Source organism: Octopus sinensis, linkage group LG7 (genome assembly GCF_006345805.1).
Source record: "Octopus sinensis linkage group LG7, ASM634580v1, whole genome shotgun sequence".
NCBI lineage: Eukaryota > Metazoa > Mollusca > Cephalopoda > Octopoda > Octopodidae > Octopus > Octopus sinensis.
Window position 1 is genome coordinate 101500681 of NC_043003.1, and position 18206 is coordinate 101518886.

The following is an 18206-nucleotide window of genomic DNA, read 5'->3' on the forward strand; positions in this document are numbered from 1 at the left end:
CTCGCCGGACCTACCTTTCAGTGTGCCAACCCTGAGGGTGTGGGTGGTATGGGCCCTATACCATGGGACGGTGGACAGTAGCTTCATGTACCTGAAAAGAAAACTCGCATTTGGCAGAATTCATGAGCAAGCAATACAGTAGCCTTTAATTCAACCTGCATAGCACTACCCTTTCATATTTTGCACTATAAGAACATTACCTTACATAGGAGAATAGCCCGAGACTGGGGGTGGGGATGGCAAAATGCCTTTAGCAGTGTTCATGGGAGGCAACCAGGAATGGTAAAGGATAGGAACTTCCAGTACAGGTGGAGGGGGTGACAGGGCAGGTGCACCTCTAACTAGGAAGAGGGTCAGCTAATCGTGGTTTAACGAGAGACCAAAAAAGTAGGTTTGAAAAATCTGAGAAAGGCAAATTTTAGGGAATAGAGAAGTGGCTGTGTGATAAGACTTTAATAGCTGAGTGAATCAATGAATATAAGGTTATCTTCGGAAGCAACAAGGAAGACAAGACTATCGAAAAGTATACTTACATGATGGCATGATTACTGGACTAGACAGAATAATGATATGTGCAAAAATAGTAGGTAGATGAAGTGAGGTTGAAAGAAGAATATTCCTATCTTTTATCCGTTCATGAGCGATCCGTTATTCTTTGGTAGGGGTTACGAAGTGAGTGGGAGTCCTGTTATGCATTCGCTAGTTCATAATAGGGCGATGGCGGTGGAAGGAGGTCTAGGTGAAGCAAGTGGTTATGGAAAGAGGGAGACATAGTGAAACATAGGGAGAGAGACAGAGTTAGTTAGGGAGGGGGAGAAGTGGTCAAGAGACACACGGGAGGAAACATTTTGAGGGTGTCTGACTGGCATAGTTTAAACGAGACAGCAATGTTGATAATATTTAAGATAGACTTGAAAAAAGTAAAATCTGAGTTCGTCAGGCAATCTAAGACAAAGTTTAGAGAATACATAGGTGGCTGTGTGATAACACTTTAATGGATGAATCAATGAATATGTTGGGTTGAGGAAATATGTGGACCTATATGTACATACATATATGTGCCAAAATTTCACACATTTATTTTGTGGACAGTTCCAAAAGCTAGTGAATCACTCAGCAATTTTCAAGTACTTCTTACTCCAGTAAATTATATTCTCCTCTGGTATCTGTATACATGCATCCTGGTCAGTAGGGTTATTGAGAGCTAAATATGTTAGACCAAGACACAAAATACTAACCTCTTCACACCTCACAGTTTGTCCAGTTCTCCATTGACAGTAGTTGTCATTTATCATACAATAAAGATAAATGTTAATCGATTGATGTTAAAGTAAATATATTCTTATGAGAACCTTTTCATTTTGTACTCATGTAGATTGTTGATTGGATATCAGCGACTGTTGATGCTCATGTCTTACAAATGGTCATCTCACCAGACACAAAACAGCTACTCTCTATTTTATATAACACCATTGAAAAAAGGGTAAGAAAACCTTTTTCTGTATAATTATTCTTGGTATGAATGAGTGTTGTCTACACAAATATATTTGAATATTTAATTAATTAGAGCATGCACTTATAAAATGTTTAATGAATTCTTTCCTTCAAATAACAAAACACTTTCAGCCTCCTTCAATTTTCTTGACCAATCGCTCTTCAGGTAACAAATCCTCCACCTTTTTGCTGAAAGATTATAACAGTCACAAGTGAAATCTTATCACTGACAGAAATAAGATCTCACAGCAAGATATTTATTTTCACATAATGACATGATGAAAATATTCTCAGCATACCTTCTATATGCTGAACATATAGCTGTGTGCAGACCAACTCACTTAACATTGTTATCCAAAAAGAATTTTTAATCTACTGTAATTACCCATGAAATAGAAAGAAAAATTATTAGAGTTGAATTTCAGAGTTACTTCCCCTTATTGACAAATTAATACTAATCTTTGTTTTATTTTTTAATGTCAAGAGCGATTTCAGTTGATTAAAAATTAGTTTTGGTTAACATTAAATATGTTAACTTGCACTTAACTAGATCTTTCACAGAATTAACTACTTGACTTAGAAGTTACAGTGGTATTACCGCTGAGTAGTATACTTTGCAGATCTAAAAACCAGTTATAGTAAAGATCTCTTGTTGACATTGTTTCCTTAGAAATGTGTATATTACCACAGTCAACATGACAGGTAGCTGCAGGATGGGAGCTTTAAGAAGCAACAGATCCTTAGGTGCAAATAAAATGTATGTGCTTGTGTGTTTTGGTGACAGTCTTTCATTTAGAAATCTTTACTTTTAATAAGCTTGTGTTATTCATAATTTTTGGTTTTGATAGGTGTATATCATTGGTTCTTAACTAGAATTCCTATGGCCCCTGAGGGTCCATGCAACAAAATAGTAAATTGTGGATCCATAGTTTTTTGAGGGCCCCTGAAAAACTTTTGTTGTAGATGTATTGCAAGAAACATCTGGGTTTCTTTCTCTAACATTTTACATTGTTCAACCTACACAAGTTAGTGAAAAACAATAGAAGTTTTGAAAGAAGTTTAAGAATAACTATGGGAGTCCACCAGAATATAATAGTAATCAAGGGGATCCATAGATAAAAAAAATGATTGGGAAGCACTAGTGAGGATGGATAGTAGAGGTGAGATGTTGGGATCTACCCTCAAGGTACAACACAGAATATAGAGAGTGAATAGGGACAGAATTGAGGGTGGCTGTGTTGGTAGGTTCACAAAAAATATGAAAGATAATTAGGAGTGAGGATAGAGGCAAATCCAGTGAACATGGGGTCAATAGTGAATTTCAGTGGGGTGGGGTGGGGTCAAGGAAAATAGGAGTTGGTCACAAAGGAGATGCGAGGTGAGTGTGTGTTTCATATATTTTCAAGCTGCTAAATGACGTTCTTAATTTGTTTCTTGCAGGTGGAATTTGTTGATCAGCTTGCCAGCATTGAAGCCTATTTAACTCAAATGAATCGTAAAAATATACTTCTCAATAAGAAACAAGATATTGGCCAGTATTGCATTAGAACACTGCATATTCCATAGCACTTTATAAATAAAGCTTTTAATATTTTATAAAATATTGTTTTGGTGTTTCTAGGTCTTCGTTAAAGATACTGCAGGGATGTAAATATGATTTGTTATGAGTCAAGTACTTGGGTTTAGTAGGGGAAAACCTAAAATGGTATTGTGCAACATTCATACCTTTCTCAAACGGTATACACTGAAAGCAAAAGAATGTGACATTATCTAGTTGTTTTGAACTCCTGGTACTCTCAGATGCCCCTGTAGGATATCATCATTTAACATCCATCTTTCATGCTAGCCTGGGTTGGAGAGTTTGACAAGACCTCATGAGCCAAGGGACTGCATTGAACTCCAATATCTGCTTTGGCATATTCTCTAAAGTTGCCTGCCAGCCACATCAGTGTGTATTGGGTGCTAGAATCTAAGTTAATACAGGTAAACAAACTACAATTAACTGCATAAATTCATAGGTCACTAGCAAATATTTAATCAAATGTGTTCCAAAGATATGATTTGAACTTAACACACATCTAGCATCATAATAACCACTTTCCCATACTTGCATGGATCAGATGGGATTTATGGAGGCAGATTTTCTATGGTTGAGTGATCTTCCTGTCGCCAGCCTCCAGCTGTTTCCAAGCAAAGTAATATTTTTTCATGATGTGACCGTTTTTCACAGAAGATTAGATATGCAGAACATTTTTATGCTGACACTTGTTTATGACTATCACATATTATCAAGACATGGAGGCATGCAAACACATATATACAATGGGCTTTTTTTTTTTCAGTTTCCATCTACCAAATCTACCCACAAGGCTTTGGCTAGTTTAGAGATCTAACAAAAGATAGTTGCCTGAGGTGTCACACAGCATAACCAAACTCATCTGGTTGGAAAGTAAACTTCTTAACCACAGAAATTACATCTTTTTACTAAGTAGGTTAAACTTTTTAAAATTAAGCTACCTGGCTACAGACACTGGTTAATGTTGCTGGCAGAATACAAGCAACTATACCAGCACATCCAACCATATATTGGATTCTGCTATGTGACTGTCACAAGCCACTGCTGTATGATCTATCATTCATTGTTACAGCAAATCTTCAGTGTTGATATTAGTTTTACCATAAGGTAACTTGCTGTTACAAATCTGCTAAAACAGTTCTAACAGGCTCCCCAACAAAATTTGAAAGATTGTATATCCAAGATTTTGAACTTTTGTGGATCATGAATATGATTGGACAGAACTGAAGACAACAGTCAAGCACTAATTCAACTTCTACACTAACAAGGAGTGTAAATCTGATCAAAATAACAAATAGTTATGTAAACAATGAATTATCTGATAGATCATTGCATGATGAATGATGTATATTGGACTGAGTATCTTACAGAATTCACATCCTGGGGCTAGGTTCCATCTTGGTAGAATTTGCTTTTCATCTCTCAAAGTTTAGTAAAATAATTTCAATATTAGAATGCACTTAAAGTAACAATTTAAAACATGGGATCCTAGCCATTCCACTGATGACATAAAAGACAAGAAAATGAAATATTACTAAATCGCTACTATATTCCAGTATCTATCCCACTAATTATTCACTATAACTGTTCACCTTTTTAATTAGTCTTGTTTTATCAGATCCGGCCCAAATAGTAGACCTGTTTTATGTTCAAACTAACCATATTCAGCTTCCCACAGTGCTACGTCTTTTTGTCCAATGAGAAATCCTATCAAAATTCTCAAAGATTATTTGATTTTGATATTCACCTTGTTTTCTAAAGAGTTTATTTAAAATTGGACAAAAAGTCAAACAAAAATATCATTGGACAAAGATGTCTGACCAAAAGATGTGGACGAAGTGACAGAAAGACAGGTTGCGGCCTTCCACACCCACACCCATCATCAAACTCCCAATGCAGAAAGATAATGTATCAATAATTCCAAACAATGTGAATAAATAAAAATAATCTGAATGCTAAAGGGTTAAGGAATAAAATCTATCTAAAGACTATGTAGTTAATGAAACTCGCTCCACAACTGCAGTTCCAGGTTCAGCATGGCTTCAGTTTGACCAATATCTTGCATGAAATTTGGTAGGTGAAAACTGTGTGCATTCACTAATATAATTTATCATTTAAATGTTTACTTTTTCACGCTTAAATGGATGAGATTTGCTGAGGCAGAGTTTGTATGGGTGGATCCCTTCCTGTTATCAAACCTCACCTATTTTTACAAACAGGATAATATATCCCCATGGCTGGACATGCTATCATGGAAGACTGGAAGTAAAGGACCCTACATGAATGATGACGTCACTTATTGATATCTATCAAAGGAAAGTCAAACACACACACACACACACACAACAAGCTCCTTTTAGTTTTCATCTACCAGATCTGATCACAAGGCTTTGATTGATTGGCCCAGTGCTTTAACAGAAGACACTTGCCGCAAAACTACATGAAACTTTAGACCAATAAAGTTTGTACCAGACTGAATTGTACTCCCCACCTCTGGCAAGGCTGCAGTTAAATGACTGAAAATAGTAATAAAATAAAATTCAATAGAAGACTTTTATTAGTTAAAATATAATCAAAATACATCCTCAATTAAGCCCAATCAGATTCTCTATAGCTGGATATTGCCAGTCATTTTCAGCCAAAGATTTTGCCTTTTGACGTAAATTTTTCATCCGTTGTTCATGGAGATCTGAAAAATAAATAATTATAACCTAAGATGATTATTAAAGCACTTTATCAATTTCAGGGAGGATATTTTTTTTTTATTCTTTATGGTTTAATATAAGAGGAAAAAAAAAGGAACATAATCATGAAGGTGAAAAAAGGTTAAACAGAATAGTTTTGTGATGTAAATAGTATCTTGATGCAATTCAAAGTTTATAGATACATGGAAGATGCTTTGTGATATTTAATTCTCTTCAGAGTTGAAATCCTGCTAGGGTCAACTTCGCTTTTGAAATTAATAAACTAAGTTGATTAAATCAATTGTATTCTCCTCCAACATTTGTGGCCTTGTACCTATATTAAGAGATTAATTTTATTCTCCATAGTTTAATGTCCACATTTCCATGCTTGCTTGGGTCAGACAAGTTGTTGAGACAGGTTTTTTATAGCTTGATGCCCTTCCTGTTGCCAACTCTCACTTGGAAAACAGGAAACAATATCGTGTGTATGATGCTGATGCTCATTTGCAATCACCACATCAAGGGAATATACATGCACAACACACACATTTATATAAAACAGGCTTCTTTCGGTTTTCATCTACTAAATCCACTCATGAGGATTTGGGCAGCCTAGGGCTATAGTAGAAGACATTTGCCCATGTTGCTGTGCAGTGAGACTGAACCTGAAACCACATGGTTGGAAAACAAGCTTCATAGCCACATCTGCATCTAAATATTTGACAGTATTTAATGATATCCCTTTGAGTTCAGATCTTGTAGGTGTCCTCACCTTCCTTCAGGGCCAATGAAATAAGTACCAAACACTCAATTTGTTTCTTACCCTCAAAATTGTGGCTTTGAGCCAAAATGAATTATTTATGTTGTTTCCTTTCTAAATACTGAAGTCAATATAATTGATAATACACTACTAAACTTGTAGTCATCTATCTATCTAAAAAATCATTTGTCTCTTAGATTATATACAAGCATTTACCTCAGATGAGATCATTCTTATGATCTCACTGAGCAAAGATTATCCCAAGCTTCCAGGTGCTAAGCTAATGTGAGGTTGATCTTCAGTATATGATGTTCATCTTTCAAACAATACAGGTGGAATTGAACTTAGCTTTGAATCCCTGACCAGCTTGTCTTTTCTGAAGATCATTAGATTTCACCTGTACTTGAGAAAGGAATAAAAATCAAAACTTCATCCCATTCCTCATGCCATATAGAAAACAGCTATAGGATAGACTTTAGGTAGGATAGGGATGTAGAAATCTAAATCCCTATGGAGTGCTTTATATACATTTGGAGAAGAAAGGAATTTAATACAGGGTGGGAAATTTCATAAAATTCACCAATTGAAGCTTGATTACTGTACCTTTCCCTATACCGTTTTCAGTTATACCAACGGGGAAGGGGGTGAGAAATCTCTCCCCCACCTCTCCCAAGCATCCCCCTTAATCTTCCTATTACTCACCCTCCATAAAGGTCTAACGGTTGTACATGTACATATTAGACAGTGGAAAGGGTTAGAGGCGATGTCATGCACCCTACACGAGCCAAGCTAATATGTTATTACCAAAAACATTAAAATTTTACCAACTTGATTACTCCGTCACTAAACCAGGATTTTATATGGAGAATTGCAACAGCAACACAAGCTACCCTGTGGTGATATGGTACCAACTGTGAATGATCTCAAAATGCATGTGTTTCCAAACACTGCACAAAACTTTAGCTACAGTCAATGGCTCTGTGAGCGAGGCATCTTAGCTCCTTGTAATGATGCTGTCAACAAAATCAATTGGGATCTCTTGCCAGGACAAGAACAGTTTTTCAAATCCATCGACACTGTCATTGATCAGAACCAAGCTGTAGTTTTTCCAACTGAGTTCCTGAACTCTCTGCAGCCATCTGGGATGCCACTTCACAACTTAACACTTAAAATGGGGGCCCTAATCATGCTGCTCAGGAATCTGGATCCACCTCCTTACAACTATTTACAAGCTTTTTAATCCCATCAATGTAAAACTCTTTTGGTTTCAAAACAAAGAACTCTGAAATGTCAGTTTCGACCTCCTCCTAGCTTACGAAAGTTATGTCCCCCAAATGATTCTGTAAACTATGAAACAAATGGTAGTCTGAATGGAGCAAGATCAGGAGAATAAGGTGGATGAGGAACTTTTTCCCAACCAAGCTCTTCGATCTTCTGTGTTGTGATCTTTGCAGTGTGGGGTCACACATTGTCCTGATGGAACATCACTCCTTTTCGAATCACTAAAGCGGGTCTTTTTTTCTTCAAAGCTTGGTTCAAACACTCTAATTGCTGACAGTAGACTTGAGCACTGATTGTTGCATTAGGTGATAAAAATTCAAAGTGAATTACTCCTTTGCAATCCCACCAGACAGAGAGAAGAACCTTTTTTTCATTAAGTTCCCTTCTTGGTTGTGGTTGAGCTTTTTCCCTTTAATAAGCCACTGTTTACGACGTTTAACATTTCGATAGAAGATCCATTTTTCGTCACCAGTCACAAGTCTATACAAAAAGGGGGAAATGAGTTCGCAAGAAAGGAGTGAAGAGCAGATGTCAACTCAGGATTTGCAGTTGCTTTCGAACAATTCATGAGGCAGCCATTTTCCAAGTTTAGGAACCTTTCCCAGTTGCTGAAGATGACGATGAACAGTTGTATGGTTTGAACTAAACTTTATTGCCTATTATTCAACTGATAATGCAGGATTTTCTTCAAGTAATGCCTCAAGGAGCTTATCATCAAACTCAACTGGACGCAATGTTTGATCTTCATCTTGAAGGCTGAAATCTCCACTTCTGAATTTTGCAAACCATCTTCTGCAAGTTCTTTCATTCAAGCATTCTTTCCCATAAACTGAGTGTATGTTTCGAGTAGCTTGGGCTGCAGAGTTTCCTTTTTTGTACTCATAAAGCATTATGTTCCTTAAATTCTCTTTGATTAAAGCCCTTTCTAACATGGAAGTATCCAAAGAAATTTTAATTCTGTTATTCTGTAAAATAATATTTAATTAGTTTAAATGTACACAAATGCATAAAAATAATTTTTAATTCCATTAAGACATTCTAAAATACTATTAAATTTCATTCAATTTTAAAAAGGATAAAATCGGACAGAACTTATGGGATGACCTGATATATATATGTGTGTGTGTGTGTATATATAGTGAGAATTTACAAAAAAAAATAAGATGAAGACAGGTGTGTAAATAACAAACAGATGTATTAGTTTAACGTTCGGGAAACGATATATATATATATGTATGTGTGTGTGTATATATATAATAAAATATTAGGGAATAAATCCAAACTTACAGGGAAAAATCAGATTTTATAGTAAAATATTATATTATATTAAATTAGAGATAAAACCACTATTAGGCAAATCAAACAATGAAAAACTTAAGCCAATACATAAAATTAATTAATTTATATTATTTTAAATATATATCAAAATTATTAAAAGTTTAATAAAAGATAATGAGTAAAACACTACGATCGTTTCATGGCTGTCCAATTCGTAATAATTCGAGTTATGGTTACAGTCAATCTTCAGGTGATTAAAATATTTATCTTAGCGAGGTTTTGCCCCTACAACTGAGGGAGAATAGAAGAGTAGGTGATGATTCTTGGGGAAATGAGAGGAAAGCTAAACTGAATCCTGTAGTGATACAAACACCTACCTCTGAAGTGATTGCCTGGTACCTTATTAAATTAACAAACCACCCTCTTGCTGGAAGAAAAAGAAATTAAAAAAAGTTATAAAACCTTTTTGAAGTCCTTGGTAGGAGAGTTCCAGATCATGTTCAATTTGTAGTTTAAACATCAGTGCAGAATTGCCATCTAGATAAAGAAAAGTAAACCAATTACTACAAATACAGTTAGAGGATTAGAAAGAGCAAATAAACCAGAGGCCAAGTAAAAAGGGGGTTTAACCACAACAAATGCAGTTAGGAGATTAGCGGGCAAGTAAAAAAAATAGGGGTTGAACATGCACAAAAAAAATACAAATGCAACACTGAAGATACTAAGATACACAACAGTAATGAAGAAAGAAGATCATTGAAAATACCTCGGTCAGATATTTACTATGTTGGATGTAAAAGAAGAGTTGGGAACAAGGATAATGGTGGAATAAAATTATTTCAGAAGAGACAGAAATATATTTTATGACAAATAAAAAAATTACCCATCATCAAAAAGTAAAGTGTTCAACCAATGTTGGTCAGCACTAGTCGTTTATTGGAGCAGAAGATGGAAGAAAGGATGGAAAAGAAAATCAGAACAATGCAATATACCATGAGGGTAAGTTTTTACTTTTACACCCATCTTGTGAGATGGATGTAAATTCTAATCAGAAGGCTTTCAATCACTCATAGAGAAAGAAAAGGTAAGGAACTGAATGATGTTTTCTTCTGCGAAAGAAATTTTTGTCTTCAAAATTTAAGCTTTTAGATTCTTGCACCACCAATTCCATGCCTGTTACCAGTAAATTTTTACCATTACACTAGTCGCACGAGACATAATGGGAAAAATTTACCAAAAGAAGAATGAAAAGAATCATGGAATAGATTCTTCAAGGGGGATTGAGGAGTATGTAAACAGAAAAATCGACAGAAGGATAACATTGAAGAATACATAAAGGTAATAAGGGGAAATAAGAGGGTGGACTGAAAAGTTCATAGGCTAGAGCTGCGAAATCTTTCATGCATTAATTTCAACTCTTCTTAATAACTGCATTGCTTCTTTCCAGGTAAACTGACATCTAACTGTTCAAAGAACACCTCAAAAGTAACATCATGGTGTTATCAAGAACCTGCAGAGAAAGTGCTTAGTCCTCAAGGACGTTCATGCTGACATGGTTGCTACATTAAAGGATGATGCTCCAGCTATATCAGTTATGCAAAAGTGAGCATCTGAATTTAGGAGGGAAACAGAGTCATGAAGATGACCCAAGGTCTGGACATCTTGTAACTGTCACCAAGGAAAACATCCATGATCACATCATGAGAAAATTGACATTGTTTGAGGCAAATCCAGATGGTTTCCTTGAACATTCTCCAATCCAGGATGAGATTTTGTTTCATCACTTTGAGCCAGAGACAATCCACAGTGGAAACACCTGCTTCAAAGAAGGCCCCAGTTTTTTGAGATACAAAAGGCATTGTGTTTATTGACTATCCTCAAAGGGGCCACACCATTGATGGAAAATACTATGCCAACCAAATGTCCAGGAAAAGTGACAAAAGGGGTCCTGTTTCATCAGGACAACATTCCAGAACACAAGTCCTTGCTTTCAATAGTTGCTGTAGCTTTGAATTGGCTGATCACCCTCCCTATTCTCCTGATTTGACCCCATCTGACTATCATTTGTTCCCCAACATGAAAAAACACTTGGCTGGGAACAAATATCACAGTAATAATATTATATCTGCTGTTGATAACGTTTTTCAACAACAAGATGAAAGCTCCTTCACCAATGGGATCCAAGCACTACAACACCAATGGAAGAAGTGTGTAGACCACAAGGGAGACTATGTTGAAAATAAACCTCATTTGATCACATTTTATGACAGGATCCTGGTCAGCCTATGAACTTTCAGCCAACCCTCATCCAAGACTGATTTGAACTACAAGGGCAACGAACAGGAAAAAGGCTGAAGAGGGATATGTCCAGCAGGGTGTAGCGGGATGTGTAGCGAAATGTGTTGTTGATGAATCAATGTAAGTTGTTGGGTGTAGCAGATTATGTTAGGTGTGTTTGACCAGCATTTAAGGAAAACAAAAATGAAGAATAGGAATAGTTTTCATTATTTATTTGGTCACAGTTGTATTTACTTGTTGAATACTTAAAACAAATATGCCGTTACATAAAACGGCCAACTACTTTGAGTTGGCAAAGTAAAAATGGAAGAAAGAGAATGCTGATGGGACGAGATAGTACAAAACATGTTTTGTGTGTGTATATGTTGGTCATTTGGCGGTGTTGTGCTGGTTTTCTATCTCATTTGCAACTGCTAACTGCTGTGTGTCACTGGCTAATTGCTGGCTGGTCACTGTTTGCCAGTTGCTGGTTAACTGGCATGTGTCTACGGGATCCGTATTTATAATGGCCACTTCAAGCTAGATGGAGGGATATACCATCTGAACTTTCAAATCCCAACCAGGAAAATAAAATGTAGCTTCCACACTAATCCCCCTCAGCCAGCAGAGGACTGCTATATCCTGAAAGAAAACTAAATAGATTGATTTCTAAAAGTATATAGTAGTTCCTATTTCTCTGCCAATAGATACCATTGGAATTATTGAAGGTGACACAACTAAAAGTGATCTTAAAGATATATTGGGTATGCTTCTTATATTCTTTGAAACTTTTGTTATTTTCAAAATTGTTGTGTAACTAAAGTGGAGTGATCAATGGTTAAAACCAATGGAAATTGCATAAACTTTTCAGCAATGCCATGACATCCCAAAATAATTCAAGAAATATTTCCAAAAGAGCTAAGCTCCAAACTGTATTAAAATTCTGAATGAGAAGCGAGTTTTTTCTCAACACAAGATTCCATCAGAAGGAAGTGAAACACACAGAATGGATATCCTGCCTGCAGCAGATATGAATTTATAAGAGTTTGTTAGCCCAAAACCTTACCTACAGAGATGTTTTAGTATATTACTCAACCTTTAACACAGTAAACTTATAAGTTCAATAATTCAATAAAAACTGCGTTTACAGAGGTTTTGTTAAGTAGAGGATTCATACCATTGTTCATTTCAGGCAAGAAAAACCGGTAAACCTTACCAACCTGCTAAGACCATAAACATGGTGCCAACTTAAAATGGATGTGTGTGTAACAAACTTCAATACTGCCTAACTTGAAGCCACTATACAATGCCATGTTATATGGAATTCAAAACATATTTGCGACATGGTGCAATGATGGTCAATATATAGATCTTCACCCGGGAACAAAAAAAAAATTAACCAACCTGGGGGGGGGGGGGGGGGGCAAGTATGTGGAAAAGGAATATGAAAAAAAATGTGTGCTGACGACCTTGGGGATGGGGAGGGGACTTTCGGAAAATTCACAAGATCCGATTTTTTCCATCATAACTTCTGGTAAAATGGATATATATTGATCTTTTTTACGGAATCCCACGTTTCTGGTTATGGAGGATCCGATTCTAAAAAAAACTTTTCAAAATTTCAATTACTCTTTCCCCTCCCACTCCTTATTTTTCACTTTTCCCAGAAATTTTTTTTTTTCTTTTGTGAAATACGTAGAAAAATACGAAGATTACGATTCTGAAAAAATAGATATGTAAAATTTAAATTTTTCAAAAAGAATATATCTTATCTTATCTTATTTAGTTTCAGCTCACGAGCTGTGGCCATGCTGGGGCACCGCCATTCGGTGTTGCTACATGATTTTACTTCATGAATGCTTTTTAGCAATTGACATTTGGTGCATGAGAGAGTTTGATGCAGCTGCCCTCATCTGCACCTCCTGCCACCAAGTTGGTTCATCTGGGACACCTGACAGGAAGAGGTCCAGTTTTATTTTGAAGACATCTGCATCCACCCCATGCAGGTCTTTCAGGTCCTTTGGGAGGATATTGAAGAGCTGTGGACCTCTGAAGCCCAGGCTATTGCAGTATCTTGTCCTACATCTTGATGGCAAATTTGGAGTCCTTGGCACTATGCAGTGGCGCCCAGCTCTAGTATTTGTGTATCTCTCGATGCCAAAGTTTGGAACAAGTCCTTCCAGGATCTTCCAGATGTATATTATGGCATATCTGTCTTGCCTACACTCTAAGGAATAGAGTCTTAATCTCTTGAGTCTTTCCCAATAGCTTATATGCTGCATAGAGGCTATCTTCTTCGTGTAGCTTCGTTGGATTGCCTGAAGTTCTGAGATTAATTTGACACTGGTTGGTGACCATAGCTGAGAGCAATAGTCAAAATGGCTTAGGACAAGTGTCCTCCAGAGGACCATCATGGTTTCCTGGAATCTTGTTCTAAAAGCTCTAAGAATCCATCCGGTCAGCCACCTACATTTCATTGCCAATTTAGCAACATGCACATGAAAGGTTGCATCATTACTCATGTAAATACCCAGGTCTCGCACTGATTGTGCCTCTGGGATTGCAATCCCTCCAGGTCCAGTGTATTTATTGGGTATTGCATTTAGTTTTGCATGCTGATAGTATAAAGCTTGAAACTTTTCAGCATTGAACTGCATGCTATTCTTTTCAGCCCACTTGTATATTTTGTCCAGCTCACATTGCAGGTGCATAGTGTCTTCAGGCTTCTGTATTACCTGTGAAATGTTTGTATCATCTGCATAGCTTGTGATCGTGGCTCTCTGTGGGGCTGAGGGCATGTCTGAGAGGGCCATTATGAAAAGCAGTGGTCCCAAAACAGTGCCTTATTTATTAGAAAAAAATAAGGTACTCAGAAATATGGATGGTTGTACATTTATAGATTTTTCTTAATATGTCACATATTTTTATAAATCATAAATTAGTGCTTCCATCTACTCTAGTAGAATCTCCAGATTTGAATTTTGTTTGAGAGGATTCGTCTCTTTTTATAGTATTATTGAGTGTGTAGGGGTGGGGGGAGATATAGGATAGTAAAAGAGGGTAAGGAATGGGGAGAAAGTGAGAGAGAGTGTGTGTCTGTGTATCTGAAAGGAGTGTCAATGGAAAAGAGAAGGAAAGAAAGAAGGAAGAAATGTGTTTACATCTATACAGCTGGTCAGTTCTTTCAATAGAAAGTGATGAGTTGATTCTTGGCCTTTAAAAATGGCAAAACCAGGTTGCTACTCTAAAGGGGATGTCTTGATAAAATTTATTTTTCAAAAAATTTGTCTGGATTTATTATCATCATTATCCAGTGAGAGAGAGTGTGTGTATTTGTGTGTGTGTGTGTGTGTGTGTGTGCATGTGCATCTGAGAGGAGTGTCAATGGAAAAGAGAAGGAAAGAAAGAAGAAAAAAATTGTGTTTACATCTATACAGCTGTTCAGTTCTTTCAATAGAAAATGACAAGTTGGTTAATAAAAGTTATTTTTCAACCAAGTTGTTAGCAATATAACCCTTTCATACACAAGTCTCTGGTAAGTGTCTATTACTAATGCCAATAAAAGTATTCATTATTTTAAAACCAACAACTGTTGTACTAACTACTCCATAAACCACGGCAGTTAACCGCAATGTGTAGAGATTACAAAGGAGCTACTTTAGAAATGCACCTAGCAGTTCAGCAAAAGAGGCCGATTTGCTCAACTATAAAGGCGGTGCTCTAGCATGGCCGCAGTCAAATGACTGAAACAAGTAAAAGAGAGTAAAAGAGTATCTTCCCTTTGAACGGCAGATCGAGAAATTAATTTTTTGTAACTAAACACTTTCAAACTTCGGACACTGGTAGAATGTGTCATATAAAACATCTTTTACTCCTAGTGTTGTTGAGAAAAGTTTCTATTTTCAAAGTTATTTCGTGTTAAAGTTGTCATATTTCAGTAATTTCAACCAATCAATGACGTGTATTCAGCTGAATAAAATTACTGCTGTTGTTTGTCAGCAACAACTATCGGCGGTGTATATTTCGTTTGTCACTTTTATTTATGACAGCGTTCGTGCGTTTGTACTGGTTTTAGGGCTAGGGTTAAGACTGGGGTTTTAGGCTTAGAGTTACGGAAAAAAGTGAAAAATGAAGAAATTGAAGGGAGAGGGGGCAAAAAAGTCTTTCCGAAAATAGTAGCTGAAAAACAGGAAAAAAAAAAGACTAAAAGCAGTAGTTGTTTGTCAGCAACAACTATCGGCGGTGTATATTTCGTTTGTCACTTTTATTTATGACAGCGTTCGTGCGTTTGTACTGGTTTTAGGGCTAGGGTTAAGACTGGGGTTTTAGGCTTAGAGTTACGGAAAAAAGTGAAAAATGAAGAAATTGAAGGGAGAGGGGGCAAAAAAGTCTTTCCGAAAATAGTAGCTGAAAAACAGGAAAAAAAAAAGACTAAAAGCAGTAGAAATGTACAAATGATTATGGTGGTGCCATGAAGTAAACATACTTCAGATACACTCGTTTATTCATACAAATGTAACTGAGACGAATTATGTCATAAATAACAGTGACAAACGAAATATACACTGACGGAAGTTCTTGTTGACAAACAGCAGTAATTTTATTCAGCTGAATACGTCATTGATTGGTTGAAATTACCGAAACATGACAACTTTAACACGAAATAACTTTCAAAATAGAAAACGCTAAGAGTAAAAGATGTTTTATATGACACATTCTACCAGTGTCCGAAGTTTGAAAGTGTTTAGTTACAAAAAATTAATTTCTCGATCTGCTGTTCAAAGGGAAAAGATCCTTTTTGGATTTTTTGGAAAAGATTAAAAAAAAGTTATGAAAATGGAAAATATATACAAAATAAATGATGTATGCAAAAAAAATTAGAAAGATTCATCCATCTTTAGATATTTTATACTAAAAAATAAAACAAACGGAAAACGGGCACTGGCGAATATAAACAAACATGTTGGCCGATACAAGGAGCGGGATTTACTTTTAACCAGTCAGCTATTATTAATGATACTAGGAGCCCGACAACATCGTTTGCAAATTCTTGATTGCTTTTAATCAGATTTTTTTTACTGTGCATTCTCGTTAGGGTTAGTTAATGGCTTTTTCTGTTGTTTCCAAATCTCTTCCGAGACCAAATAAAGTCATAGAATTAAAAAAATTCCTCGTTCGGGCACAAAATTTGACATAATAGTATGTATTGGTTATAAACTGAATTTCAAGAAACAGATTGTGAAACGGTCTTACAATTCGCAGACGATATTGTCGGGCCCCGCGTATCATTAATACCTGACTGGTAAAAGTAAATTAACGCCACTTGTAATCGTCTGACATGTTTATATTCGCGATTGCCCGTTTTCCGTTTGTGTTGTTTTTTAGTATAAAATATTTAAAAATGGATGAATTTTTCAAATTTTTTTTGGTACTACTTGAGAACGGTGTGCGCACTCGCGCCAGCTAGTCATGACTAGTCGATCCTTAATTTGTGTTTTATTTACTTTGCTAGGTAGACGTTATAGGATCGACTACTTACGACTAGCTTACGAATTACAAATATTATAAAATCGTTCCAATCGAATAAATCTTGATATTACGTGAGTTACAAATTATTTCAAGAAAAGGCGGAAAATACTACTTACCAGACACTCTTTCACCTTCAACACTAGGCGACCTAAAGAGTTGTTTTCTTAATTCAAGAGGTACATTAGACATGTCGAAGTTATTTACTTAAATAACATTTAAAAAAAGTGAGGAAACAACATCAAGCGGATCTACACGAGATTAGCCCGCTGAAATCGTATAACGGAATACAAGAATGGAAGAATACACTTTCGGAATTATTCCGCTGTAATCGTATAACAGAATAGAAGAATGCACTTTCGGAATTAGATATTAAAGGAATAGTCCATTCTTTAATTAGGTTGAGCCTCGTTTTGAAAACCTCTTTTCATTGAGAAAATCTCCGTTCGCCTTCATGAAAATGCAGTGGAGTGATTCGAATTACGACGGCCATGAACCTTCGGTATATATTTATTAATATTTTATCTTACGAAATTCTTCTTCAATTATCTTTTTTTCTTTTTATTCTGAAAATACTGTAATCCTCATGATATCCGTCCCGTTTCTCTTGCCGCCACATGGTTTACAGTCACTCCATCAACATGGTGGAACTTCCTTTCAGATTTACCGCAAATTGTCAGGAATTCACTTTTAATAACGCAATAATTTCTCACCAATTGTTTTATATGAAACTTCTCCCGCTTATATAGGAATATAGTTAAATTATTTCGCTTCACTAAGCTTTAATTTCCTGTAGCCGTAAAACGAACGAAGAAAAAATTTTACCGGCATATGTCGGGCATCTGCTTCTTTTCATTGAGTAAAGAAGGCCTTACATTTTTAGATAATGAAGGAAACAGTCATATCCTTCTCGGGTATATAAGAGAAGTGAAATGGCTTTTTTTTTTTTTTTTTTGAAGGAAAAAGAAATACATGATATTGTCGGTTTATATAACGAACATTTCAATATTGCATAAGAATTCTATGTAAATTGTTTAGTTCCAGATCATCCCTTATTAAAGATATAGTTCAATAAATTCTTCCTTTTTTACTTTGTTATCGCATCTTAATACGATGTGAATAGTTTTGTGACCATAATGCCCATGAGGAATTTCCAGGCATTTTGTAAAATCGAGTATTTTCATTTATCGTAGATCATGCTACTGTTTAGAATATATCAACAAAAGATTATGTGGTGGAAGATATTTGTATGGATATGAATACTTAAAGAGAAAGCGATGTAGTATAAAAACTGTAATACTAAGTATAGCAAGTATTCAGTTTGGCAGTC

General features: G+C 35.9%; 3 protein-coding genes across 3 annotated transcripts in view; 2 read left to right on the forward strand and 1 right to left on the reverse strand.

Annotated features, from left to right (window-relative positions):
- Positions 1–3095, forward strand: part of LOC115214051 (nucleolar protein 11) — a 53899-nt gene extending 50804 nt beyond the window's left edge. Inside the window, exons 12-13 of the mRNA XM_029783091.2 lie at positions 1376–1483; positions 2935–3095. Of these exons, the coding sequence (XP_029638951.2) occupies positions 1376–1483; positions 2935–3060 (234 nt within the window). The 3' untranslated portion in view covers positions 3061–3095. The remainder of the gene's footprint in view (positions 1–1375; positions 1484–2934) is intronic.
- A 2509-nt stretch (positions 3096–5604) lies between these two features.
- Positions 5605–17171, reverse strand: LOC115213929. Its single transcript, XM_029782925.2, has 3 exons — positions 16996–17171; positions 9536–9610; positions 5605–5759 (listed from the first exon to the last, which is right to left on the reverse strand). Exons 1-3 carry the CDS (start codon positions 17066–17068, stop codon positions 5656–5658), a joined length of 252 nt encoding a protein of 83 aa, XP_029638785.1. The 5' UTR covers positions 17069–17171; the 3' UTR covers positions 5605–5655.
- A 61-nt stretch (positions 17172–17232) lies between these two features.
- Positions 17233–18206, forward strand: part of LOC115213928 (eukaryotic translation initiation factor 3 subunit L) — a 40026-nt gene continuing 39052 nt past the window's right edge. The window contains exon 1 of the mRNA XM_029782924.2: positions 17233–17378. Within this exon, the coding sequence (XP_029638784.1) occupies positions 17331–17378 (48 nt within the window). The 5' untranslated portion in view covers positions 17233–17330. The remainder of the gene's footprint in view (positions 17379–18206) is intronic.